The sequence below is a fragment of the Typopeltis vanoorti genome, chromosome 9 (assembly GCF_054136105.1).
Source record: "Typopeltis vanoorti isolate ZY-2024b chromosome 9, IOZ_Tvanoo_1.0, whole genome shotgun sequence".
Classification (NCBI taxonomy): Eukaryota; Metazoa; Arthropoda; class Arachnida; order Uropygi; family Thelyphonidae; genus Typopeltis; species Typopeltis vanoorti.
In genome coordinates this window covers 138,174,857-138,202,642 of record NC_143557.1, presented here as the reverse complement: position 1 = coordinate 138,202,642, position 27,786 = coordinate 138,174,857, and the positions used below count along the sequence as shown (strand labels likewise).

At 37.0% G+C, this 27,786-nt stretch overlaps 1 protein-coding gene across 2 annotated transcripts; it reads left to right on the top strand.

The window, feature by feature from the left end:
- On the top strand, positions 1 to 26,251 carry LOC150103606 (uncharacterized). 2 transcript variants are annotated; one of them, XM_090398420.1, is made up of 4 exons: positions 1 to 293; positions 19,564 to 19,767; positions 24,391 to 24,531; positions 26,159 to 26,251. In XM_090398420.1, exons 1-4 carry the CDS (start codon positions 180 to 182, stop codon positions 26,228 to 26,230), a joined length of 531 nt encoding a protein of 176 aa, XP_090254546.1. In that variant the 5' UTR covers positions 1 to 179; the 3' UTR covers positions 26,231 to 26,251. The 2 variants fall into 2 exon arrangements, with proteins under 2 accessions (XP_090254546.1, XP_090254547.1); XM_090398421.1 differs by lacking the exon at positions 19,564 to 19,767.
- The last annotated feature ends 1,535 nt before the right edge of the window (positions 26,252 to 27,786 follow it).

Below are 27,786 nucleotides of genomic sequence, written 5' to 3'. Positions count from 1 at the left end.
GTGGGTGTGCTAGAAGAAGAAAATGTAGACGATTTTATTCGTACGTTGACTCTCTGTTCATGTGAATGTCAGTGGATCGATCCTTGACTGTGTAGAAGCTTTCTTAGAGAGGGCCTCAACTAAATAAGGGACGTCTGTTCGATCTGTTTGACAATATTGCGTAACCTCTACACCCACCCATGCCTCAGTGTGTTATCAGCAGAACTGTGACCAGTACGGCAATATGTGGAAACGTAACTCTAAACACAAACTTCCTCATGTCGCCTGTCGGATTAATAAAAGTGGTCCAAACGGTAAGAAAGCACTCACCAACATTTCCTTCACGTTTAAAAATGCTACAATTAAAAGATTGAGTTTTATGAGCTTGATTTCTTTCTTAACGAAGTCATTGTTATATTCCATTATGTATTCGATTTATTAATTACTTGAATAGAAGTAAACGCGATTTTTTTTCTCATATTTAAGCAGTGGTTGCTGTATATTTGGGATCATTCTTATGATCATGCATTTTCCAGTTGTTATGCATTGAAAATATAACAAAGTAAGGTGATAAATGAACACTATAAGTAATGACTTGGAACTGTTCAAAGATGCGCTTTGCCTTTTTATGAATCAATGAGATGGACGAAAATATATTTTACTTAAAAAGTATTACACGCTATTTCAGTATGTAATAGATCACTAGAATTGCATCATGCCGATTTAGCATGACGTAATTTGCAACTGAAAGTTCTTTAATTGAAAACATTATTTTCAATCATTTATTTTTTAAGCATTATTCCTAAATTATTTCCAGGACATCTCTTTTATTAGAAAAATATTTAATATATTTTTTATTGTATTATTATTTTTATTTTATTTATTTATTTTTGGCTAGATGGGTGAAGCAAAAATGCTTTTCATATTCTGTAACCCTCCTGCCATGATCAGAGCTTATAGCTCTGATCATGGCAGGAGGGTTACAGCAATAACCGCGCCTCAGTTAAAACTTCATTGTCTACAGCATTGTCATCCATTACCCTCCCTGGGTACCCATTTTAGTCGCCTAGTACGACATGCATGGGCTACATTGGGGCTATTTTTATCCCGGCCACCACACGGGGTTATTTAATGTTTACTGTTGATTTTTATGGCTGGATGGATCTCAATCCCTTGGATTATAATCCCTTCATCTCATAGAAGTTGGGTTAATTTAATAAGAGATTATCGAGCACTTGGCTCGCCCGAATTAGGGTGTGGGAGCGCTTGTATCGATAAGCAGAGCTGCTTTCGTGCGCTTGTGTTTCCACCTGTCGTTTTCATCATAGTTAGATGACTCTTGAATGCGTTGATTGGGGTGAATAGCTGCTTTCGTGAAATATGCAGAGGCAGTGACATGGAGAAATGTGAGAATATCTTGAATGTTAGCATCTTAATGAAGGAGAGCATTCCTTACAAACCACGGAGCATCAAATATCATGCAGAGACATTTGTTTTGGATAACTTGCAGTTTTTTTGTTGCTGGGAGAAGTGTGATCCCAAGTCGGTGATCCGTACGTTAATGTAGGTCTAATGATTGTTGTGCAGATCCGTAGCCTGGCTTGTTTTCTGTGCTCACTTGGCTTCTTCGGTTGAGAAGAGAGTAGATCTGGACAGCGCAATTTGATTTGTTGCAGGCATAGTCGATGTCAGGGTTAAAATTGAGGCAGTTATCTAGCTGTATACCTAGATATTTGGTTTTGGATTTCCATGGAATAGCTGTGTTGAAACGTTTGACCTCTCCGTAGTGGAATGCTTTCCGTCTTGGAAAAATAATGGCAGTGCTTTTGTCAGCATTTACAGTTTTCCTCCATTTTCTGAACCATTTTTCTAGATTTGTTGCTGCGATGTGTAAACTCTGCTTAGCTCAATCCGGTATTTAATGTTTAGTCCTTATAAGGACTGGCTTAAAGGGGCGAAGCAAGAATGCTTTTCATCTTCCACGTTATCTGTAGAGGACAGTGTAGGGATAAGGTGTTATTGAGCTATGAAAACTCTGATCATGGGAGGGGGGTAACGGCAATAGCCAAGCCTCAGTTAGAACTTCATTGGCTACAGCATTGCTATCCATTACCCTCCAAGGGTATTAATCACCGCATCTCACGGTCGATTCCTCAACAACCACCTATTTAATTTTTAGTCCTTATCCATATAAGGAGTGGCTTAAAGGGGCGAAGCAAGAATGCTTTTCATCTTCCCCGTTATCGTTATTGAGCTATTAAAGCTCTGATCATGGCAGGGGGTAACAGCAATAGCCGAGTCTCAGTTAGAACTTCATTGGCTACAGCATTGCCATCCATTACCCTCCAAGGGTATTAATCACCGCATCTCACGGTCGATTGTCCATTTGTAACCACCCATTTAATGTTTACCTTTAACTTTTAACCTTTGTGGCTGGATGGACCTCAATCACTTGGACTATAATCCTTTCATCTCTATGAAAAATGGTTTAAATTAATGAGGATTTATCGAGCACCTGGCTCACTCATTTTAGGGCAGTGTGGGAGCGTCTATACCGATGAGCAGAGCCGCTTTCGGACGCTTGTGTTTCCACATCGTTTTCATCGTAGTTAGATGACTCTCGAATGAGTTGATTGGGATGATTAGCTGCTTTGGTGAAATATGTAATGGCAGTATCACGGAGAAAATGTGAATATCAGGAATGTCAGCATCTCGGTGGAGGAGAGCATTCCTGACAAACCAAGGAGCATTGAATATCATACGGAGACATTTGTTCTGGATGACCTGTAGCTTTTTGATGTTACCAGGAGGGGTGTGACCCCAAGCCGGTGATCCATAAGTTAATGTGGATCTAATGATTGTTTTCTAGATCCGTAGTTTGTTTTCGGAGCTGACACGGCTTCTTCGGTTGAGAAGAGAGTAAATTTGCATAATTGCGGAGTTTTCCTTGCTGCAGGCCTAGTCTATGTGAGAGTTAAAGTTGAGGCGGTTGTCCAGTTGAATACCTAAATATTTGGTGCTGGATTTCCATGGAATATTTGTGTTGAAAAGTTCTCCGTAGTGGGATGCCTTCCATCTTGTGAAGAGAATGGCAATACTTTTGTCAGCATTCACAGCTATTCTCCATTTCCTGAGCCATTTTTCTAGGTTTGTTGCTGCGGTTTGTAAGCGCTGTGTAGCTAAGTTCGGCCTGAGAGATCTACTCAAAATTGCCATGTCATCCTCATAACAAGCTGTAGTGGTTGATGTCGTGTTAGGGGCGTCAGCAACGAAGATCTTAAAAAGCAGCGGAGAGAGTAACGAGCCTTGAGGAACACCTGCAGTGATTCTTTTCAAAGAGGATTTGAGTCCTCTCAACTTGACCTGAAATTTCCGGTTTTTTAGAAAGGAGTGGATAAGTTTGATAAGGTAGAGCGGAACGTTGGCCATAAATAATTTATAGATGAGGCCTTTGTGCCAAACCTTATCAAAGGCTTTTGCTACTTCCAGAAAAACAGCTCTTGTATGTTTTTGAATCGAGTAGTGATGAATTCGACCAGTCTGTGAACTTGTTGTGTAGTATTGTGCCCAGTTCGAAACCCAAACTGCTCTTTCGGTATTGTGTCATTTTTGTTCACCACATCTTGAAGTCGATTGAGGACGATTTTTTCTGCAATTTTTCCCAAGCATGAAAGGAGACTGATGCGTCTGTAACTTTGCGGTAACTGAGGCGTTTTTCCCAGCTTATGAATGAGGATTATATCTGCTTGTTTCCATCGGGTTGGAAAATAGTTTAGTCTGAGTATTGCATTTATGATTGCTATCAAATTCATCACAGCTTTGTGCGGAAGGGCCTTGATTGTTTTGTTGTTAATTTTATCTGGGCCAGGGGCTTGTTTGTTGTTGAGCTTCCTAATGATTGAGTAGAACTCTTTAGGTGAAGTGGGACAGATATTTTCACGGTTGTTAGGCTGCTGGGGCGCAGTACGGACTCGACGGTGAATTTTCTCTATGAAGACCAAATCCGCATTCGCATAATTAGGACTGCACTGAAGTTGAAGAGCTTCAGCAAGGGCTTCTGACTTTTCATCGTCCCTATAAACTACCTCTTTCTCCGTTAATGGAGTAGATGTTCGAATGGTCGGTTCGGATAGCCTTTGCCAACTTCCACATGGATTTATCTTCAGTTTTCAGGGAACAAAGTTTTCTTTCCCATTGTTGATTTCTGTGATCTTTTAGTGCATAGCGAAGTAAGTTTGATACTCTGTTCAGCTCTTAGCGGTCTTGAGGAGATAGCGTGTTATGAAAGCAACGTCTGACTTTATTTTTCTTGCTGATTAGAGAAAGGATTTCTTCTGGAAGTAGGTTTACTTGAGCTGGAGTGGAAATAGAAGAGGCTGCAGTTAGGCTAGTTTGAATTTTTCTTTCCAGGTTGTTGACTGCTGCGTCAATTTCTTCACAAGTGGAGATATTTGGTACTGAATCTATGATAGTGTTGATTGTAGCCTTGAATTTTGTGAAATTAGTAAATGACTGACTGGGAATAAGTTCCGGATCCTCTCCCAGTTTTAGAAGTACTGGGTTGTGATCCGAACTGAGGTCGTTAACCACTTGTAGCTGGAATTGATGAGATGTGTTTTTGAATATGGCTATATCTAATACATCGGGCCTGCCATGTGTTCCATAGTGTGTTGGTTCAATCGGGCCTTCGATGATAATATTTCTCAGCTTAGCAAAATTGTGAAGGATTTTTTCGTTGTAATTGGCACACCTGCTATTCCATAAAGGATGTTTTAAGTTTAGATCACCTGCTACTATTATTGCTTCCATAGTGTCAAGCAGCTGAGAAAGATCAGAGGATAACAGAGTTCTGCCTGGAGGGTAATAAACGGAATATATTTTTAAGATGCCTGCATTAATGGTGTAAATTTCTATGCCAGTTTTTTCCAAATTAGTTGTAGGAATCTTTTTTATCTCATTGTAGCGGATGTTTTTCTTGATAAAGATTGCGGTACCTCCATCTCTGGCATTAGGTCTATCATTTCTAACTAAAGAGTAATTTCTTAGCTTGGGATTATCACATGGTCGCAGATGGGTCTCATTAACTAACAGGATATCAATTTTGTAGTGGGCAGCAAATTTTTGGAGTTCTAGAATGTTGTTGCTGAGTCCATTAGCATCCAGAATGCGACCTGTATAGAATTTATTGTAATGGCCGGATTATCCATTAATCAACAAGAATATGACTTGGGTATTTTTAAGAAATCTGTTTGGGTCAGCCTGGTTTGGATTTGATTTGCTAAAAGCTGATAGCATTTCTCCCAAAGTGGCAGCAAACATTGCAGCAGAGTTTTGGCTGCTTGGTATGGTTTCTGCCGATTTGTTGTGTGAGGAAACTACAGAGGCATACGATTTATCAGGTGTAATAGCCCGCACTTTAATTTCCGATTCAAGATGTGTGACTCGCTTCTGAGTGGAGGGGGGCTACTGCCTCCTTAGTCCTTGTCAGGTTAGATGAGTGTAGCGAACAGCCCTTGTAGTTAGCTGGATGTGGGCACCACAGTTGGCACACTTAGCAGGAGTAGTTCTTGGCTTGGCACATGTGTGCGAGGGATGATTATTTCCGCACCTTACACATTTGTATTCCGCCCTACAAAGCTTCTGCGCATGATCATATTTTTGACAGCGATGGCATTGTCCGGCGGATGTCTTCCTTTTGAGGGGTTCAGTCCTGATAACCAAGTTACAGACAGTCTTAAGGTCATAAATCTCTCGTTGGTCTTTACTGATCTCCACCAAGACCAGAGGCATGGGCCGCTTATCCGCTCTGTACATGCGTGATATTTTTATTGGTGTTAATCCTTGCGATTTGAGATCAGTGGCTATTTCTTCAGATGGTATGGTTTCTATCAAACCTCTGATGACCACCTTGAGGTTTGTTTCGCTTTTAAGCTGAAAAGTGTGATATGGCCCTTTCAATTAATCTAAATGTCTGGTGAGCAGACGGTAGTCCGATGCACCTTCAGACTGAATCCGGACTCATTCATCGGTGTTCTTTGCTGAATTGAAATTAATATTGTTGTTTTTCATCAACTCAGTGATTGATGACCATTTTTCTTTGGATCGTAAGATCACTGGTGGAATTCTCTCTTTAGGCTGTGCTACTGTATCCGTCTCTATTATTCTTTCAGTTTGTGCTGTGGTGTCCATTGGTGCTACCCTCTCTGAAGTCTGAGGCAGCATTTCAGGTTCTGCAGCTAGAGACCCCTCTTTCGCTTCTTCCTACTGACTGTTTGAAAGTCGTCATTATCCTCTAGTGCAGTGATCGCCAAAGGGGTCGATATGACATTGTTAGGGGTAGATTCGGGCTCAGGGGTCGATTGGGGGTAGACAGAAAAATATAAGACATCATTGTATGGGTAATATTTAATTCGGTTAACTTGGATTACCTCCATGACAAAAGACATGGAGGTAATGACAACGCAATTAAGAGTGAATCGTGGGATCAGTACCTCCATCTTACAGGTCCATGAATAGGACCTGTAAGATGGAGTAAGGTCATGAAAATAGTTACTGAGGCCAATCAAGTAGGCCAAAATGACGTATTTACCAATAAACGGTTGGTGCTTCCTGCCGGCCGGCGCAGTGGGAGCGAGATTGCAACACGTGCGTGGTTCTTATTTACTGATACTTACAAAGTATTCGATCCCAGTCTCATTTTTGCGCATCGACATACAAGTGAGCGTTAATCTTCTAAAATTCATCAACATACATATTATAATTCAATCGTTATTCATTCACGAACTAAACTTCTCTATGTTGAAGAATTGAGCAGGATTGGCAGTAATACCAGTGATATTAATACCAGCAGTTTATTAATATCACTAGTAATACCAGTGATATTACTAGTCATAGTAATAGTAGTAGTAATAGTAATATAATAATATATACTATATTATACATACAATAAACACTGTAACTATAAAATAAACAATCTAAAAATTCACATAAGCGTCTTTTTTTGCTTGTCTTATAATTACGTAATAGTAAAATATAGGAGGTCGATAACAAGTCAAGAAACTCTTGAAGGGATCGACGGACAAATAACTTTGGCGACCCCTGCTCTAGTGTGTGAATATCAGCTAATGTGGTATTTTCTTTGCTGGAATCTTGAACAGGATCAGGGGATTGGCAGTCCTCTGATTCAACCTCTTCTATTTGATGGATTGCTACCTTTCTTGGCCATTTCCTTTGCAGCAGGCCTCCTACAATTTTTGAGATTGCCAATAGCTGCTTAAAGTCGAGCTCATCATATGGAGAGTCCATAATTTGGCCTAAGAGAAAATAGCGGTTCCTATGGTTTTCAGAGTAGTTTGCGAGTGATCCTGTAGACTTCGAGAATCTACTAGCTAATCCCGTAGACAGCTTAGAGTAAGTGTCTACCAGCAAAAAGTTAGTTTATTATAGGTGACTATCCTAAAATCAAGGAAAAAGGAGTTTCGGGAACTTACTTGGACACAGTGCAGAGACCTTCCTCCCTAAAATACCATTCATCCACCACTGGTCCTCATTGCGGGTGGGGCCTGCCGGCCATTAGACCACTGCATATTTCATACAGAGGGAGAGATAGTAGGTCTCGAACTGTGTTAGTTCCAGTGCAATGCGAGCTTCCCGTTTCACCTTATATAAAATTCAACTAGGTAGAGTCTAATGGAATACGTCTGATCAGAACGACTAGAAAACCACTTTTCCATTTAATTTAATGTTTATAGTTCTTATAAGGACTGGCTTAAACGGGAGAAGCAAGAATGCTTTTTATCTTCCCCGTTATCTGTAGAGGACAGTGTAGAGATAAGGTTGTATTGAGCTATTAAAGCTCTGATCATGGCAGGAGGGTAAGAGCAATAGCCGAGCCTCAGTTAGAACTTCATTGGCTACAGCATTGCTATCCATTACCCTCCAAGTAAGCTTGGTTTAATTTCAAAATCCTACCTCTCGCCATTTAATGTTTAGGACGCAGGACATATGGCTCAGAGGGTGAAGCTTGACGCTCTTTATATTCCCCGTTGTCTGTTTCGGGAGCAGTGATGGGAGAGATTTGTGAGCTATTTTAGCTCGCCCTGAGTGAGCAGAAGTGGTTATTCGTCGTTGAGTGTTAGGATGGCTTTCAGTCTTTTATGTTTCCAGTGGTCATTATCGTCATAGTTTCCAGCTTGCTGTATTAGTTGGTTTGGATGCGTAGATGTCTTCATAAAGAATTTTTCTGCTAGCGAGCGTATTACTGGAGAGATGTAGGGGATATTTATGTCCCGGTGGATCTGGGCGTTCCTGATGAACCACGGGGAGTCCAGAATCATTCGCATGCATTTGTTCTGTAGTCTTTGTAGCTTGAGGATGTTTGTCTTGGAGGTATGGCTCCAGGCTGGGGAGGCGGATATAATTCTAGGACGGATCACTGTCTTGTAGAGTAGAATTTTGTTTCTTGTGCTTAGTTTGCTGTGTCTGTTGATCAAGGGGTACAACTGGGCGATAACTTTTGAAGCTTTGGTGCATGTGCTCTTGATGTGGCTGTTGAAGCATAATCGCTTATCGAGAAGTATTCCGAGGTATTTTGCTTCAGTTTTCCAGGGAATTTTAGAGTTGAACAGGGTGATGTCTCCTTTGGGGGATGCTCGTCTTATTGTGAAGAGTATCGTTTTGCTTTTCTGGGGGTTTAATTGTAGTCGCCAGTCTCTAAACCATTTTTCTAGATTCAGGATGGTGTCTTGTAGTTTTTTGGTTACGAGATGTGGTTGGCGGGATCTGGATAGCATAGCCGTCACATTTGCATAAAGGGCGATGGTGGATGTGAGAGGATTTTGAGGGATATCTGCCATATAGATGTTGAACAGCATTGTAACTAGCAGTGATCCTTGAGGAACTCCAGCGAGGATTTTCCGTTTGATTGAGACTGTTTCATTGATTTTGACTTGCATCCTCCTGTTTGAGTAGTATCATTTAATCAGGTGTATCATGTTTAGTGGAAGGTTTGCGATGATAAATTTGTAGAGAAGGCCTTGGTGCCAGATCTTATCGAAAGCCTTTGAGATGTCTAGGAAGACGGCTCTAGTGTGCTGATTCCAATTAAATCCTGTGGTGATGTATTCTACCAGTCTATGGATCTGTTGGGTGGTGCTGTCATTTTGACGGAAGCCAAATTGTTCTTGTGGAATGATATTGAGTTAGTTGACATGATCTTGAAGTCTGACGAAGATGATTTTCTCTGCTCTTTTTTGTAAGTTGGACAGCAGGCTGTTGGGACGGAAATTTTCAGGTAGGTGTGAGTCTTTACCTGGTTTGTGAATTGGGATGATGTCAGCTATTTTTCATTACTGGGGGAAGTGCTGCCATTTGAGGATTGAGTTTATGATGTTTGCCAGATGTGCTATGGCTTTGCGTGGTAGTGCCTTGAAGACTTTGTTAGTGATGCCGTCAGTACCTGGAGCTTTTTTGATCCTGAGATGGTTGATGATGCCGATTATTTTGGTAGGTGAGGTAGGCATTATAGTGCTTGGATTGACATCGGAATGATTTACTGTGAATCTGACATTACGATGGATCTTCTATACATAGCTGATGTATAGGTTCTCATATGCCGTACTGCATTGTTTCACTAGGTTTCTTGCTATGGCTTCGGCTTTTTCAGCATCTGTGTATGCAAGGTGCTGTTCTGCTTGCAGAGGGGGGGGGGGATTTGCGCTTGTTCCTGAGGTATTTTAGGAATTTCCATATGGATTGATCTGCTGTGGATATGAGGTGAGCTTGTTGTCCCATTGTTGGTTCCTGTGGTTCTGAAGAGCTTCTCGGACAGATTTGTTTAATCTGTTGAGGGCTGTTTTGTCCTGGGGAGCACGAGTGTTGTGATATCTTTTTCTTTGTCTGTTTTTTTCTCTTATTAAGTCCATGATTTCTTCCGGGAGACGATTTTGTTTGTGGGTAATCGTGGATAGTGTGGCTGCTGTTATGGCTTTATTGATTTGATTGGTGAGGTTCTTTATTGCCATGTCTATTTCTTCCTTGGCGTTCATATGGGTAACCGGACCAATGTGTTCTGGTAGCACTTTCCTACGTTTCTCCCAGAATGGAGGTTTGGGAGGGAGGTGACTGGTCTTTGTTCCCTAAGTGAAGTAGGATTGGGTTGTGGTCTGATCATAATTCGCTCAGTGCTTGAATGCTGTGCTGGTATTTGATGTTGTGTAGGATGGCAATGTCTAGGATGTCGGTTGTGCCAGTTGGGCTGTGGTGGGTTGGTTCCATGGGTCCTGTTACGACAGCGTTATTTAATCCTGTGTAGCTAAAGAGGATACGGCCATTTTTATTTGTGGTTCTGCGTTTCCAGCAGGAACGTTTGGAGTTAAAATCCCTAGCGATGATGATGGATTCATTTATGCCTAGTACAGCATCGAAGTCAGAAAATAGCAGGGTCCTAGCGGTGGAGTTGTAGGCGGCGTAGATCTTCCAGTTGAGTTTGTGTGGACTTCGACACCGGTGAGTTCTAGGCTGGAGGTTGGGAGGGGTGAGTATTCCATTGTGCCTGATGCAGTTCCTGATAAATATGCCTTTACCACAGGCTATGTAGTCCAGTCGGTCATTTCTATATAGTGTGTAGCCTCTCAGTTTTGGATTGTCTGCAGGTCTTAGATGAGTTTCATTAATTAGGATGACGTCAGGGTTGTATCTGTGAGAGAATTCTTGAAGCTCCAGTGTCTTGTTTTTTTAGGCTATTGGCGTTCCAAGCGGCGATCTGTAGTGAGTCTGGGAGTAATCTAGTTTTATTCATTAACAAGCATTGATAAGATGGTTTGAGTTTCTTTTAGAAATCTTTTTGTGGAGTTTGGTGAAGGGTTTGACTTACTGAAGTCTTGAAGCATGTTTGCCAATGAGGCTGTGATGACTGTTGTCATGTTTGGAAGAATTTGATCCTGCTAGATATCTTTTTTGGATGAGCGGGCTACTTCAGCATATGTCCTGCTTCGACGGTGGCTTTCCAAACTGTTGGTATTTTCCATTTGTGATATCTGGTATTTTGTTGTCTTTTGTTGAGTGTCAGGCAACTGAGGAGCTGTCGACTCTGGTGCCTGTGGGAAGGGTTGAGATCTGTTTCCTTTTGTTGTCTGTTTTATTCTTAGGGTAGCGACTGCAGCCTCTGTAGTTTGTCGTGTGGTGCCTCGGCAATTCTCACATTTGGCTGGTGATGTCCTGGGTTTTGAGCAGGTTGCTGTGGGGTGGTTTCGTCCACATTTGAGGCATTTGTAGTCTGCTCTGCAAAGCTCCTGTGCGTGTCCGTACTTCTGACATCTGTGGCACTGGCCAGACGAGGCTCTTTTCCTTAGTGGCTCAGTTGTGATTTTCAGACCACAGATGGTTGTTATGTTGTATATGTTCTTGTGTGTGTTGGGTATCTCTACGAGTACTAGGAGCATTGGACTCTTGTCGGTCCGTAACATACTACTGACCTCGACAGGTAGGAAATCGTAGAGGCGGAGGTCTTTCTTCAGTTATTTCATCTGTGCAGATGTTTTCTGTTACTCCCCTGAGTACAACGTATAGGTTTTTCTCTGACTTCAGTGAGTAAGTATGATATTTAATATCTAACTCATCCATGGTTTTTGTGAGGTGTCTGTAGTCGCCTACTATGGCAGCTGGATTTTAACTCCGTCGTCTACGTTTTTTGCCCATGAATAGGCAATTTGGTGGTTTTGCATAAAAGGCCTGAGGGCCGTCCATCGTTCTTTTTCCCGTAGTACAATTGGAGGAACTTTTTCATTGTTGGGTGTGGGGAGGTCAGTGTTGGGGGCATCTTCTTCCATTCCCTATTTTATCTGAGTCTCCCGTGTTTTTCGCTTTTTTCGAGCGTGAGTTTCAGTATCGTCTTTTGGTGTGGGAGCAGAGATTATCAGGTTCATCTTCCCTTCTTCCCCTGGTGTTGAGTTGTCCCCTTCTGTGGAGTCATCTGTCGTTGAATGTAGGTTTAGAAACCCTGGCCACTCTACCTCAAATTTCTTCCACATTTGTTTTGAGGAGGTCAAGCACCAGCTCCTTATCCTTCTTATCGAGAGATTGTACAAAGTCGTCGGGACTTGAACTGTTCATGTTTAAAAGTATTCAAATATGCTTACCAGAGAAATATTTATAATGGCGAAGAGAATGGGCAAAGGCCGGAAAATTGCATCAAAAGTCAAAGTCTTACCTTGTATTCCGCTATCAAAGAAAATTCACAAAATCTAAAACTCACTAATCACCACTGAAATCAAAAACATTATTCGCAACAACAACCATCATGCCGGTATTCATCTTCCGTCATCTTGATCCCCCCACTAACCAATTTAATGTTTAGTTCTTAAAAGAACTGGGCGATGGACTGAGTCCTTGACTCTTTATCCCGTCATCTGAATGAACTAAATCTGTGTGGATAAAGTGTTATTGAGCTAAAAGCTCTAGTCATGGCTGGGTAACGGCAATAGCCGAGCCTCAATTAGACCTTCATTGGCTACAGCATTACCATTTGTTACCCTGGAAGTTCTAAAAAGGACTTAGTGAAGTCCAGATCTCTTCTTCCTATTAATTTAATGTTTAGTCTTTAAGTCCTTAAAAGAACTGGACGATGGACTGAGTCCTTGACTCTTTATCCCGTCATCTGAGTGAAGAAAATCTGTGTGGATGGAGTGTTATTGAGCTAAAAGCTCTAGTCATGGTTGGGTAACGGCAATAGTTGAAACTTCATTGGCTACAGCATTGTCATCCGCTACCCTGGAAGTCCTAAAAAAGGACTCTATCCCTTCCCCCTTCCAATTTAATGTTTCATTTTTAGAATAATTTATTTCTTCAGTTGTATTGTAGGAAAACATGGTGTATCCCTATCATAAGAGTTGTAATTTAAAAAATTCCAAAATTGTAATAAATCAATGAAAGTTTATAATGATAATTTAATATTCTTCTTTTTTTTATTAAAATTTATTTAAAATCTTATATATCTTTCAAATGTATCTACTTGCTCAAATACATAATTATCAACAAACGAGTTGGATCGATCTTGATGTGGCATTGAAGTGCACACCTATTTAAACTTTTCATCGTTTATGACAAAATGAATGGGCTTAACTGGTCTGTTGTTTTGTATATTTGTGTTTTAAACTCTATTGAACAGAATTCTGAAAGATAATAAATGAAGTAGTGAATGGTAACCTCTATTGGAGGCATGCATTCTACCTCGTATTTCCGTATTAATCTTATTACCATTATAAGATTCAAGAAGGAAGTGGCATTTTTTAAATTTCTGATTATCAAGAGTCATTCACCCCCCCCCCTTGGTTGTTTCTTTGTTTCTGTATATGTTTACACATTCCGCTTTATCCTATTTGATTTGCAAACCTGGGTTTTCATCTTTTTTATACGTTGATATAATTAGTGATTATTCTTTAAATTTCCTGAGGAATTTCTTTGTTTTCCCATATTATATTTATCAGTTTATATATTTCTGTAGTTAATTCAATACCCACATTGTTCTGTCTGAGTTGCTTCATACTTTTTCTTTCATCTTTGGTAGCTGCTGTTTGTCCATCGTTAAATGACATACGAAAACAACAACGAAAACTGTGTCTGGATTTCATCAGTCTGCTCATTTACAATTTTTTTTTTTTTTTGCTTCCTTGCTGTTCTAACTGATGGAATGACCAATTCTATGTCTTCATGAGTCATCGAGAGAGATGAAAAAACGTGAAAATTATTGTAATAATAAAAAAGGCTTTGCATGATGGAATCTCTGAATGTTGTAGTCATGCATGGAGACTGCAACATGAATTTGCTGTGGTGTTTTTCCAAGAGATGCTGTATCATTAGAATTTTAAAAAAATCATTAAAACATTCCATAAAATGTAAACTTTTAAAATACTGTGTGAAAATTAAAAATCATAGTTCTTATAAGGACTGGCTTGAAGGGGCGAAGCAAGAATGCTTTCATCTTCCCCGTTATCTGTAGAGGACAGTGTAGGGATAAGGTGTTATTGAGCTATTAAAGCTGTGATCATGGCAGGAGGGTAACAGCAATAGCCGAGCCTCAGTTAGAACTTCATTGGCTACAGCATTGCCATCCATTACCCTCCATATTTAAAGGTAAAGCCGTCTCTAAAATTTCGGACGATCTCTAGGCCACTCAATTGGGCGAAAGACCGTCCATCTCAGCGTTGACTCCACTCAGTGATGGCCTTCCACCCACACACCACCACCACCGAGCAGAACCGCTCATATTCCGAAGAAAAGCATTCACCGACAAAGCCCCTCAGCGGGCGGGAGAACACTTCCCCCGAAGACTCAAATTGCTCCCTTAAGGCAAAAACCTTAAGAGAACGTACTCAAAATCTCGAATCTCTGCGCCCCAGGGGGAAACGGCAACAGCCGAACCTCAGTTAAACTTCATTGGCTACAGCATTACCATCCATTACCCTCCAAGGGTATTAATCACTGCATCTCACGGTCGATTTTTATATACTAGCCCTTATATGGTCATCAGCAAGTCACCCAATCACAAACGTTTGATTGATTATTTACATTATACTCAAATACATAGCTAAAACGGCTTTAGTTTGGCAGTTGTAGTTATTAAAGTATATTATAGATTCAGCAATATTTTATAGCCAAATGTAGAAATAAAATTAAAATTTACCAGGGAGCTTATGAGAATAAAACTTTTCCAAACTGGAGTTGCCTTGGTTGCATTACTTAAAAAATAAAATAAAATAAAATAAAAAGTCCTGTCCAGAAGCCCGTATGTTTGCTTTTTATTAGTGCTTAAATTAGATTTCACTGAGTCTCATTTATAATGAGTAAGACAAACCTAAGGAATTCTGGGCAGAGCTAAAGTGTTGCAACCAAGACAACTCAATATGCTGTCTGGCAAATTTTTAAAAATGGTGTGTGTAGCTTTCTATAAAATATGACTGGAACTATAATATCCTCACAATAATAATTATTATTTTCAAATCAAAAATGTAATTTTTCAAAATGTTATAATTTTATTATAACATTTTGTTAACTTGTTAACCATTTAGTTTCTTCCATATCGTTTCTACAATTATTTCACAGACCTTTTTCAATCCAATACCCTTGGAGGATAATGGATGGCAATGCTGTAGCGAATGAAGTTCTAACTGAGGCTCGGCTATTGCTGTTACCCTCCTGCCATGATCAGAGCTTTAATAGCTCAATAACACCTTATCCGTACACTGTCCTCTACAGATAACGGGGAAGATGAAAAGCATTCTTGCTTCGCCCTTTCAAGCCAGTCCTTATAAGAACTACAAGGACTCTGAACGCCTCTGAGATGAAAAAATTAGACTCCCGATAATGAGTCCTTTTTAGGACTTCCAGGGTAACGAATGGCAATGCTGAACCGAGGAAGTAAACTGAGGTTCGGCTGTTGCTGTTATCCTGGGTGATGAGTTTTTGAGTTCGCTCTCTTAAGGTTTTTGCCTTTAGGGAGCACTTTGAGTCTCCGGGGAAGGTGTTCTCCGGCACGGCCCGCTGAGGGGTTCTTGCCGGTGAATTATTTTCCTCGGAATTTGAGCGGTTCTGCTCAGTGGTCGGGGAGCCCGTCACTGAGTGGAACCAACGCTGAGATATGGACGGTCTTTCGCCCACTATGGAGTGGCCTAGAGATCGTCCGATTTTTTGAGATTTTACCCTTTACTTACTAATCAGGGTAACAAATGGCAATGCTGTAGCTAATGAAGTTTTAACTGAGGCTCAGCTATTGCCGTTACCCAGCCATGACTAGAGCTTTTAGCTCAAGAAACCCTCCACACAGATTTTCTTCATTCAGATGACGGGATAAAGAGTCAAGGACTCAGTCCATCGTCCAGTTCTTTTAAGAACTGAACGCCTCTGGTTAAGGAAGATAGATTGTGAATCAATTGACCGTGAGATACGGTGACTGATTAATTCAATCCAATACCCTTGGAGAGTAATGGATGGCAATGCTGTAGCTACTGAAGTTCTAATTGAGGCTCGGCTATTGCTGTTACCCTCCTGCCATGATCAGAGCTTTAACTGCTCAATAACACCTTATCCCTATACTCTCCTCTACAGATAACGGGGAAAATGAAAAGCATTCTTGCTTCGCCCCTTTAAGCCAGTCCTTATAAGGACTGAACGCCTCTAAAAAAATCTGAGAGCCTTTTTCGAAAGATTCTTGTTTTGGAATTTTTTTACTCCTAAGAAGCAGTCCGTTAACTTCATAAAAAAATAATAAATTTAAGACAATTTTATAGTTATTAAATAAACACTTATGAAATATTATATATACACCTAAACCTCTTTTTTCGCGATAGATACGTTCCTAAAAATTAGGTGTAAATAGAATTCGCGTAAAAAGAACTACTGATTCCATAGAAAAAGTGAAGATTGGTTCGAAACCTGAAATATAAGCAAAATAATGAAAAAAAAAAAAAAAAACATTAAATTCTTGAGAATCATAAGATTTTTATTTACATTTCATGGAGAATACACATATAATGAATTTTAATAACTTAAAATAAAAAAACATATTAATTTCAGTTAAGGGGATAATAAATCCCTCATTATTTTATTTTAAAGCCGGATACGAAACTCGGAGATCGAAATCTAAGAGTTTCATGCCGAAGAACTATCGGCGAGTCCAGGCGTAAGTGATCACCTAGGTAGTTCAACACTAGGGCAACTCGTTGCGAAGGTGGAGCAAGCTCCGTCACTATCCTTAATATTTTCTCATAATGTAAAACGAAGGCTCCTAGGAGATGTATTATTACGGTTTTACGTTATGGGGAGAGGTCACTAGCCAGACCGGTTTCGACCTTTATTGAGGTCTCATCAGTGAGTAGGTCGACCTGGAATACCAAGGTTTAAAGTGAACCGAACTTACATAAACCCCCACTAACCAATTGCCAGAGCGGTGTACCCATATATTATTATTACTACGAATAAAGAGCCACGAGGCTATTTTTCCGGCGGCCTAAATTATTCCCTGAACTTATTTTATGCCGCTGGAAAAATAGCCTCGTGGCTCTTTAACTTATTCATTTCAATTGTTTGCTAAGGATTCTATTAAAAAATTATGTTATTCGCTATCAGTTTCTGACAATAAAAGCGAAAGCTTTCGTTTTCGTGAGACTGTAATAGTAATGGTATTATCGTCATCTGACGTACTTTTGTTCATGTCTTGAACAAAAGTACCACTGGTTGTTTCAGTAGTTTTAGTAGGCATGAACTCAGTTATTAATCGCTTTGTTGATGCTTTAGATAAGTGGCGATATAATTCTCTCTATGAAGACATTAACAACTTAAGCTCACGTGAAAACTTCCCAGCACGTTCTTCATTTGGATCATGTCGGGCAAAATAATTGCCTAAATTACTGGCCAGTTTAAGACCTTTTTTAATTATATCAGCAGTAAAAGTAGGATTATCTTGATCATTATCGTTAACGTCTTCGCTTTCAGAAGTCTCAGAAACAATCCTCACTATTTCGTCTTCGCTAAGAGGTTTATCAATTAACAATTCTTCGATATCTGCAGACGTAAGATCATCGAATCCTTCTCCGCCTTCACATGCCAAACTTATTATATTGGGGGAATTCTGTAGTATGATTGAAGGGAACAGAAGCATTCTCTTTAACACATGCGGGCCAAATAACTTTCCAGCATGCATTCATAGTTTCTGGTCTCAATTCGGATAACGATAATCGAACCTGATCAATACAATCCATAATTGAAAAATTTTCCACACATCCATAACTGACAGTGTTTCATCATCATTTAGCTTGTTCAAAACGTACTGAAATGTTCATCTGACATAATATGTTTAATCTGTCCATTTGGGTGTTGTATGGCAGGATGACCGGGTGCATTATCAAGAATCAAAAGCACTTTAAATTCGAGACCCTTGTCATTCAAATAGCGTCAAACTTTGGCAAAAAATGTTTGTGGAACCATTCAGTGAAAATATCAAGGGTCACCCAAGCTTTTTTGTTGGCCATCCAATGAACGGGCAATTTTTGAAAATCTACGCCTTTCATTGGCCGTGGTCTTAATGATCGATTTATGAGCAGTGGTTTTAACATCCGATCTCCGAAAGCGTTCGAACAAAATAGGAGTGTTATGCGATTCTTTGCTGCTTTGAACCCACCAACCGTTTTTTGCATTTTTGATACGTAAGTTCTATTTGGCATTTTTTTTTTCCAGAAAAGGCCGGTTTCATCCATATTCCAAACCAGTTCACGAGTGAAACCTCCATCTTCAATGATTATAGCAAGTTTTTGTGGAAATGCTTTAGCAGCTGTTTCATCAGCAGAAGCTGCTTCACCTTTAATTTTTAGATTATGAAGAGCAAGTCTTTTAATAAACTTAGCCAGCCAACCATTGCTTGCATGAAATTCATATTTTTTCCTCGATTGAGGTGAAGTATATGGCTGCAGTTTTTTAATCTGTTCATAAAATCCCAATGCTGATTGCTTGATGGAATTTCCGTCAACTGGCATTCGTTTTTGTACATTATCTTCTATCCACATCACTAAAGGCTTTTTCGGCCTTTTCTAAGAACAACATTTCTTGTGTATGATGATCAATTCTCCCTCGATTCTGTGCTAGAACATACCGCTTTTCTAATAGACTCTTTATTTTTCTTTATAGCTCTGACAGTTGATTCACGGACTCCAAAATGCTCACCCACAGCCGTCCCACCTTCCCCAGTTTGAAGACGATCTAAAATTTGAATTTTTATATCCAAGGAAGCGGCTTTTTTTTTTTTTTTTTTTTTTTTTTGTTATCGGCAACATCATGTGAGGGCTTTCTGAAAATTAACTGAAAATCTTCGGTTAATGAAATGAAAGTTTGAAAATTACACATAGCTTGCCATTTATTATTTCTTGTCAAAATTATCAATTTCATAACGCGATTTTTATTTTGATTTCACTTAAAAAATGCAAATGCAGAAAATGCGGTAACTGTGTTGTCGACTCAAACACCAAATTCAAAGTGCTAAGAACTGCTTTTTTATGCGCAGTCAGTTATATAATTCGGGAATTCCCAATAAATGATATTCGTAAGAATTTAGAATTTTCTTAATTGAAACGAGAATGCAATTCTACAAAATTCTCAGAATTTTCTTGAATTACGGATTTTTTCCCAACTTAGACTTTAGGTTGGTGGCGTAAAAAAGTGAATAAAAATCGCGCAAAAAAAATTATTTTTGAAATCTCAATTCGCGTAAAACAAATTCGCATAAAAAGAGGTTTAGGTGTAGTTATTAAATATAATAAGTTTAGGACAATTTTATAGTTATTAAATAAACATTTTTATAAAAATGTATATATGGTTATTAAATATTAAATAAACATTTTATAAAAAATTATATATAGTTATTAAATAATAAGCATTTTATTAAAATTATATATATGAATGTATATATTATTTTTAATATGGAGATTCCCTATTTACAAATCCGTGATTAGAGTAAGGTATTTAATTGATGAAAACGTGCATGTTAAACAAATTTAAATTTCGGCTTCCCCTCTAAACAAGTGTGCGATTATTCCACAGATACTCAATGTCATCTGCTTCGCCCTCATAACCCACTACACCCGAGCAACATTGATCATTGGAAAGAGCGTCGGCGTCATCCAACCGCAGTCCGATGCGTCTTTCTTCTTGGTTTCCTACAGCTGCATGGTGATGACGTTTCTTTTACTCATCAGCTCAGTTTTCCATACTTCTACTTCCGTCCTACTACCGAAGACTCTGTTCGTAAGTAGCTGACGCCTGCTTTTTTTATATTTTATTTATTTATTTTCATTTTTTTACGAATCGCTTGTATATTTCTTTGTTTGTTGTCTTAGTGGGGAAATTTTTTAACTCGGTGATTCAGGAAAATCTTAAAAATCATCCCTCGGTCATCATTGTCCTGATTACTGGAGACCTGAAGTGGCTTGAAAAAGTTCCATATCTGGTCTCTGGAAAAGGGTTTCCGGACTATGTAAAAATAAATTTTTAAAAAAATACATTTTAAAGCAATCATCATCATCATCATCATCATCATGCATATCAAGGATTTAGGCCTAGCGTGGCTTAGAAGTCATCGATGAATCGTTTAAGAGGACGTCCTGGTTTTCTTTTTCCTAATGGCTTGTACTTTAAGGCTTGTTTTGGTAATCTTTCTGTTTTCATTCTTAGTGTTCCATCCATTTATGTTTATATGTTTTAATTTTTTCAATTACTGGTTCTTGGTTTAATTCTTTCATAATTTCTTCGTTTCTTTTGTGATCGAATAGGGTATACTTTGCAGTTTTTCTCATAAACTGCAAAGTATACCCTATTTGATCATGTCCAGATTTCGCTTCCATACATTAAGACCGGTAAGGCTAATGTATTGTATACTTTTAGTCTGGTTTGTTTATGAACTAGGTTTGGTTTAAATATAAAGCTAATTACACCTGTTATTTTTACGTTTATATCTTTTTTTCATTTTCATATGTGATCATACATCCTAGGTAGTTAAATGAATTCACCTGTTCTAAGATCTTGTTATCTATTACTATTTTAGTTCTTGCTGGAGCTTGTCCTTTAAAGGCCATAGTTTTTGATTTTTCTGTTGATATTATCATTTAGATCTAAAATAGCTTTCTGTAAGTTATCTTCAGAATTTGTAATTATTATTTGGTCGTCGGCAAAAAGGAGAGTGTTTAAGTTCACAGTAGGAGAAAGTTTAATACCTTGATGGAAATTTTTATGCTATTTTATTATTATTTCATTTAGATAAATATTAAAAAGAGTTGCTGAGAGGGGACATCCTTGTCGGACCCCTTGGTTTATCTCTCTCGTATATGATAGCTCGTGATTTAATCTTATTTGTATTTGATTATTTTCATATATACTTGAGATAACTTTCAGGATATTATTTGGTATTTGTCTTTCTATTATTATGTTAAATAAAATACTTATTTTAACTTTATCAAATGCTTTTTCAAAATCAATAAATGCAATATGTGTTTCTAAATTGTATTCTCTTCTTTTCTTTATTATTAATTTTAGGCAAAAGGCCGGGTCTATATATGATCGTCCTTTTCTAAATCCATTCTGTACTTCTAAAATAAAGTTTTCGGAATATTTCATTAGTTTGCTATTTAAAATTCTGCTATACATTTTGTAGCAGGAATTTACTATGTTTATACCTCTATAGTTTTTAGGGTAGTCTCTACTACCTTTTTTAAAGATAGGAATCACAATTGCTTTTTTTCCGAGTCTATTTAAAGGAATGAAAACAGAAAAAAATCCTTAAGCCCACGGTGCAAATGTACGGTAGGTTCATAAACTGTCGGGGCTGTGAGTCACATAAAAAAAAAAAAGATACGGAAATAATCAAAGGATGAGAGGGAATGCGAGGATGACATTACAATTGTGAGGAGGCGCATTATCGTATTAAGAATTAAGGAAGATGATCACGTGTTTCGCTTGTATTGCACAATGCTGTTAGCTAGTACTTGAGGTTCGTTTTTCTACGGGTGCTCCACTTTTCTTAAAAATATGAATGAACTGTGAAGCACTTTTTTAAAGTAACTGAAAGTTACTGTGCATTCAAGGCTCCTGGTGGAAGACAAAGATAACATTAATTTGAGTGGCATTCTGAACGCAGATGAACGAGGCATATTGGGCTGCTCAACTTATACCATTAGGTTATTATAATATTTTTATTTGATGCCTTCATCTGGGCATGTGTTAAAGCGGGTTATATTACACTAAGAACTATACAGCCTCTCTCTCTCTCTCTGAAAAGGCATTCATATTTTTGATATCTTAGGCCAGTGCTTACAAAACTTCTGGATGTCAAGGCCCCCTTTGCAAAAATTAAAATATTTCACGGCCCCCCTCGAAAAAAAAAATCGTAATAGAGATATATTATTATAATATTTATTGTATTTATATTCAATACAAAACATACACAGCGAATATTGCAAAAATCAAATGCATATATTACATTTTTTGCCTCTTACCGTTTGGTTCTGAAGACGATGCGGGCTGTTCTGGTAAAATATGAAATACTGTCCTTTTTTTTTTAGTCTGTTTCTGCTTCTTCTGATTGTTCGCGGGATTTTTTTATTTTTTTTATTTTTTACCAACCACTTATCCATCTCAGGGTTAAATTTTTTAACGTAGAATAGATCAAATAATATCACCACTAAGCGATACTGGCACACCACAGACTGATAACATGAAATTAGTGAATATTACCTGAATAAGGGAATCCCGGACCATGAACGTTTTTCTCTTTTGTGACTTTTCTCCCTTTACGGTAATTAAGCCTAACGCGAAACAGACAGCAAAGGCAGGTTATTTAAACGTGCATATGATTGGTGCGGTATTAACAAAAGATCGCGCAACCGAAAGATAAAAGCATAGCTAACAATTGAGTTGAAATGCTAACTCTCTTCAACCGAATGCCATATGTGAAACTGCCATAACATTCATTATATATATATATATATATATATATATATATATATATATATATATATATATATATATATATATATATATATATATATATATATATATATATATATATATATATATATATATATATATATATATATATATATATATATTACTTAGTTTTAACACTTTTACGAATTTTAACACGTTCGGTTGAATTTTATTGCTGCCTTGGGAAATCGAACTCACATACATCTAATTAATAACAATAGTTTTTCGTTAGATACTGTGTTTGCCCATGCAACATATGGTTTTGTTTCAGTCTATATATACAGCATAGTTTCTGTATAAGGGGACATGTGATTCATTAATTAGTGTGTTTTTACCCCAGTTGTCTCTAATTGCACTATTTGTTGAGAAATATATTACACAGACTCCTCATACCTTATTCACTGGCATAATAAAAGTACTTATTTTTATTGCCTCTGCAGTATAGTGGATCTTATGGAGGGCGTGTTGTTTACCACTGCAAGCGAGTTACTATCTCCCCACATGAACTTGTTTAAGCTTTTTTTCATGTGTGAAGTATATGCGAAACATGTGAAGTATAGCTCGGATGACAGTGATAATATAAAATGAGTTTTGATATGTATATAAAGTCAATATCAACAGTCCCTGATTACGAACGCGTTATGAAAGGGACAGAAAGATTTGGAACTTCCCTGGAGAGCATTCGAAGTAAATACAATTAACCACTGCTTTGAAATGAAACATATGAATAAGCAATATTTACTAATATTCGTTAAGCGCCGAAATACGCAGGAAGCAAAGTTTGTGAACCAACACTAATGTGTAAATTTTTCCATTAAAATATAAAAATAACAAAAAAGAAATAATAAAAGTTAAATACGTTTCTTTTAAAATAAAAAAAATATACTTAGTCTTAAAACATTTTAAATTTGTTTTCATTATTTCACGGCCTCCCTCAACAAAACCTACGGCCCCCAAGGGGACCGCGGCCCACAGTTTGGGAAGAGCTGTCTTAGGCTCATTATCAGTAAAGGCTTCAAACTGGAAGACTGGCTGCCGACCTATCTTCAAAAAGTCAATTTGGGTAAAAGGAGCAAAACTTACTCTTATTGGGATATACACAGGGTTTCCTGTGATGGCTGATTTAGAAGAAGGTGATTTTGCAACGAAAAATCTTTCTATATACACGTAAGCAGGACGTATATCTTCCCTACAACGAGATAAGGATTAACCAACTGTTATACGGAACACGACTTAGATATTCACCAGCCTTCGAACCTAGCCAAATTCGTCACATACATGCACACATACCCATTGCAGCAAGAAGTAGTTCTACACCCATCAGATTCAATCCCCTTATACCGCACTCAGGTTTCCTTGTGTTAGCCTAGATAGCCTCTACGAGTTTTCGTGTTATATCCCAAAGTTTTCAAAAATATCTTGGATTTCCCTTTCCATCAAATGAGTTATCAACAAGAAAGACAAAAAAAAAAAAAAAATCCCAAAGATGAATTTTAGTAGATTATTTAATTAACAGTTTGAATTTCTAAATTAATTGACCAATTTTTAATCTCCATCCATCCAAAAGAGTTCAATATCTATTGCTTTCTGTGTGGATTCAATCAACGTGCTCTGTGGTGAGTGGCGTCACACCGGGAAATTAAAATCATCTGTAGCTCAGTTTTTATTTATTTATTTTTTTGGATAAGATGACTACATTTAGATCAATATTTTATACCTTATACATAAGCACAATTTGTAACATTAACCTACTTTCAGAGTTATTTTAATTGGTTTTTATTTTTTTAAAAAAAATGGTAAATATATGATAGAATGTAGCTTGTTCTTATGGGAATTCAGGCACTCGATTTTTGTTATTGTTGTTAATTCTTGTTCTTTGATTCCCTCCAGGAACTGATATACACCTCACTTTCATGTCTCCTCTACTTTATCACAAGCATCTGCTTGATCGCTTTAGTTTCAGACAGAAACGCCAATTTGATAACGCCCGGTTTTGTGGAACCAGGTTATGAAGCAAAGATTTCGGCAGGGGTAAGTCTATTATGCCCTAAACGTAAGATGACATTGAGTTCGGAATTCTATGTTTACTTCTATAATCAACCACATGTCGGTACAAATCATTCGTATATAAATATAAATTATACAAAGGAAATGTTAAGTATTCCAAAAATTCCATGTTTCATTTGAAATAAAGCGCTAGCAATGAATAGACTGAAAAATTGAAAAATGAATCCTTATTTTCATATCGATAGCTTGAAGTTGAAATATAAATGATTTTTTAAAATCACAGATAAAGTACTTTGAAAAATTTTAAATCGCTTGTAATATAAAAAAGTAAAGATGTATATGTTATTTAAATAAAACTTTAATCGTATGGCAAATAAAAATCAAATCAATGCATCTTAAAGGATGTGTTCCTTTACTGAAATATTTAGCAAAGAAACAAATTGTGTTGTGACGTATATTGTAAAAGCCACGTAAATAAAACTGAAAAAATACTCTATTTTTGCCAATACCAATGCATAGAATCATTGCTTAGAAAGGATTTAAAATACTGTATTTTTTTTTTCGAAATATCAAACAATTATAAAAGGGTAATTAAACGTTTATAAATAATATAATAAAAAAAAATTAAAATCTGACTCCGGTTTTTTGTTCAGTCAAATATCCTTTTTATCAAACGGCAAATTGTGATTTCCGTAAAACTCGATAAACACCAGGGGGCGTATGAGTGAAACCTCAATGAAATAGCAAAAGACAGAAAACGAATATTTTTACTTGCGTGATGCTTATAAACGAAATATTAATTCTTGGAAGTTTGCGGCATTTTTAAACGTTTAAAGTCATTTACGGTCGACATAATGTTTGCATTGTGCATCATTTAATTCACAATTTTTAATTCGTTACAATTTAGGACAAAATTTAGGAATTGGTGGAAAATATTTCTTGCTCATTTATATTCTAAAGAAAAATAGAAACTTTTTTAGCTATTCCCCCTCGTCTTTTTTTTTTTTTTTTTTTAATGTAGAAGCATACAAAACTGTTGACATGTACTCCTAAAGGTATATTGGGAAACTAAAAAAAATCAAAATTTCACCTGAGTTGATAAAATTTACATAAGCGACATTAATTTTGAGATTTTTTCTTTCCATACTAAACGAAGTTTTATATATATATATATATATATATATATATATATATATATATATATATATATATATATATATATATATATATATATATATATATTAAATATTTAACAGGGTATTTTCTACCACGACCGCTTTTGATAAAATCGATGTAAAAGACAGATTTTTATTTTATTTTATTTGTTGTTGTTGTTGTTGTTGTTCTTGTTGAAAATTTTAATACACATTATTGAGTGCAAGTTATTAAAGAGCACAATTTTGTTTTGCTAATGATAATTATAAATACAACTATAAAAATCGTTTTATAATAAAAAGATATTTTAAAATATTAAATTTTATTTATAAAATTATGATTAAACATAATTTTATATTTTTAAAAAATTAAAATTAATATTTCTTATTATAAAGAATTTATATAATTATTTTCAAGTGCATAAAATTTATGACAATTTGTGCAGGGTTACTACTAAATGAAGTTATGTATTAAATTATTTTATTTTTCTCTTTAGGTTCTGGGCTTTATAAATTCCATTGTCTACGGTGGCGGCACCTATTTCTGCTACAAAACGTTCATCCAATAAAAACGTGTGTCATCTTTGTAATTCTCAGTGTATGTTCGCTTTAACAGAACTTTATCCTGATTTTTTTTTTTTTTTTGTTAAAGTTTTTTTTTTTTTAAATATGAATTTTCTTTAAATGTGAATACATGCTAAATGAACATATTTTACGAACTCAAACAATATTTTAATGCGGATAGCAAATACACAGTAAACCCTTATATGTGTTGTTGCTTTTAACTGTTGACTGATTTTGATGAAATTTGGCTCAGAATAATCACTCTCAAATATAAGCCTGAACTTATTTTCATCTAAAGTAGGCAATTTAATTTCTTTATGAGAAATCATTTCTTTACGTTAAACATTTACAGTAGCGAACAAATTAATCCAAACACTCACATTTTAAAGAAAAATTTTAATTTCTCAAGAAAATAAGTACAAAAATTAAACAACAATTTTACCTAATAATTTATATATGTGCTCTTCTGTTCCTAAGTTCATTAATTCGCTTAGGTATGGATTCTACAAATGTAAAACACATTTTTCTTATTTCTTCATCTCGAAACCACTTTTATAATGGATTGCATTTAGTTATCCTTTGTATCAGAATTTAATTTTCCAAATCTCGTTTTCCCTATGGCCCACAGATTTTCTATTGGGTTAATGTCAATAGAGTTAACTGGCACCGAAGCAATTGGATGTTGTGATTTTTGGGAACTCTTTCACTTTTTTTAAACTGTGGGATGTGTGAGATCCTTGAAAGATGAGTTGTTTGTCTTTCTGGATCTGTGGAAGCACTCTTTTCTCCAATATTTTTATGTATTGGTCACTTTTCATCATACTGTCAACAGACCCAATTGATCCTGGATCTTGTGTATGTTCATCTTTTTGCTGGGTGTTTAGTACCTTGTTGAAGGTGGGCGAGAGAAGTCTTCTTAGCTGCTGATTTGCGAACATAAGGTACTTGCTCTCCTTGAACGAAGAAATGGCTCTCACCTGAGAATATAACCTTCTTCCACTTCTCAACAATCCAATCTTTGTACAGTTTTGCCCGATGGTGGCTCATTTTCTGTTAAAAGTTGTTTCTTTTTTGGTCTGTGGGCAGTTCTCCCTGCTTCCAACAATCTTCGATGGACTATCATGTCCATCGAAGTTTGGGTTAGCCTTATTATTAATAAGGCTAACCCAATATTATTATTATTATTATTATATATTATTAATAAGGCTAACCTAATATTATTAATGTCAGAAACATTAATCGCATTAGCTGCCAAGTCTCTATTTAAGTGAACAGCAGACAATCTTGGATTCATTTTTCTTTTCCTTATTAGTAAAAGATCTTGAGTAAGTGTAGTTTTCCTTTGTCGCCCACGTTTTCCATTTGTGTCAGGAGAAAAGATACCTGTCTTCCTGAACCTCTTTACAATTGTTAACAGTACGCAAACCAACACCACACTCATCGGTAATTCAGTCATGGATTTGTGCTGAGAAAGAGTACATATTTTTGAACACTTTTGTATCCATTTTATCGCTTTACAAATGTCAACTTGTTAACACTATTAATAAACATCGTAGAGACA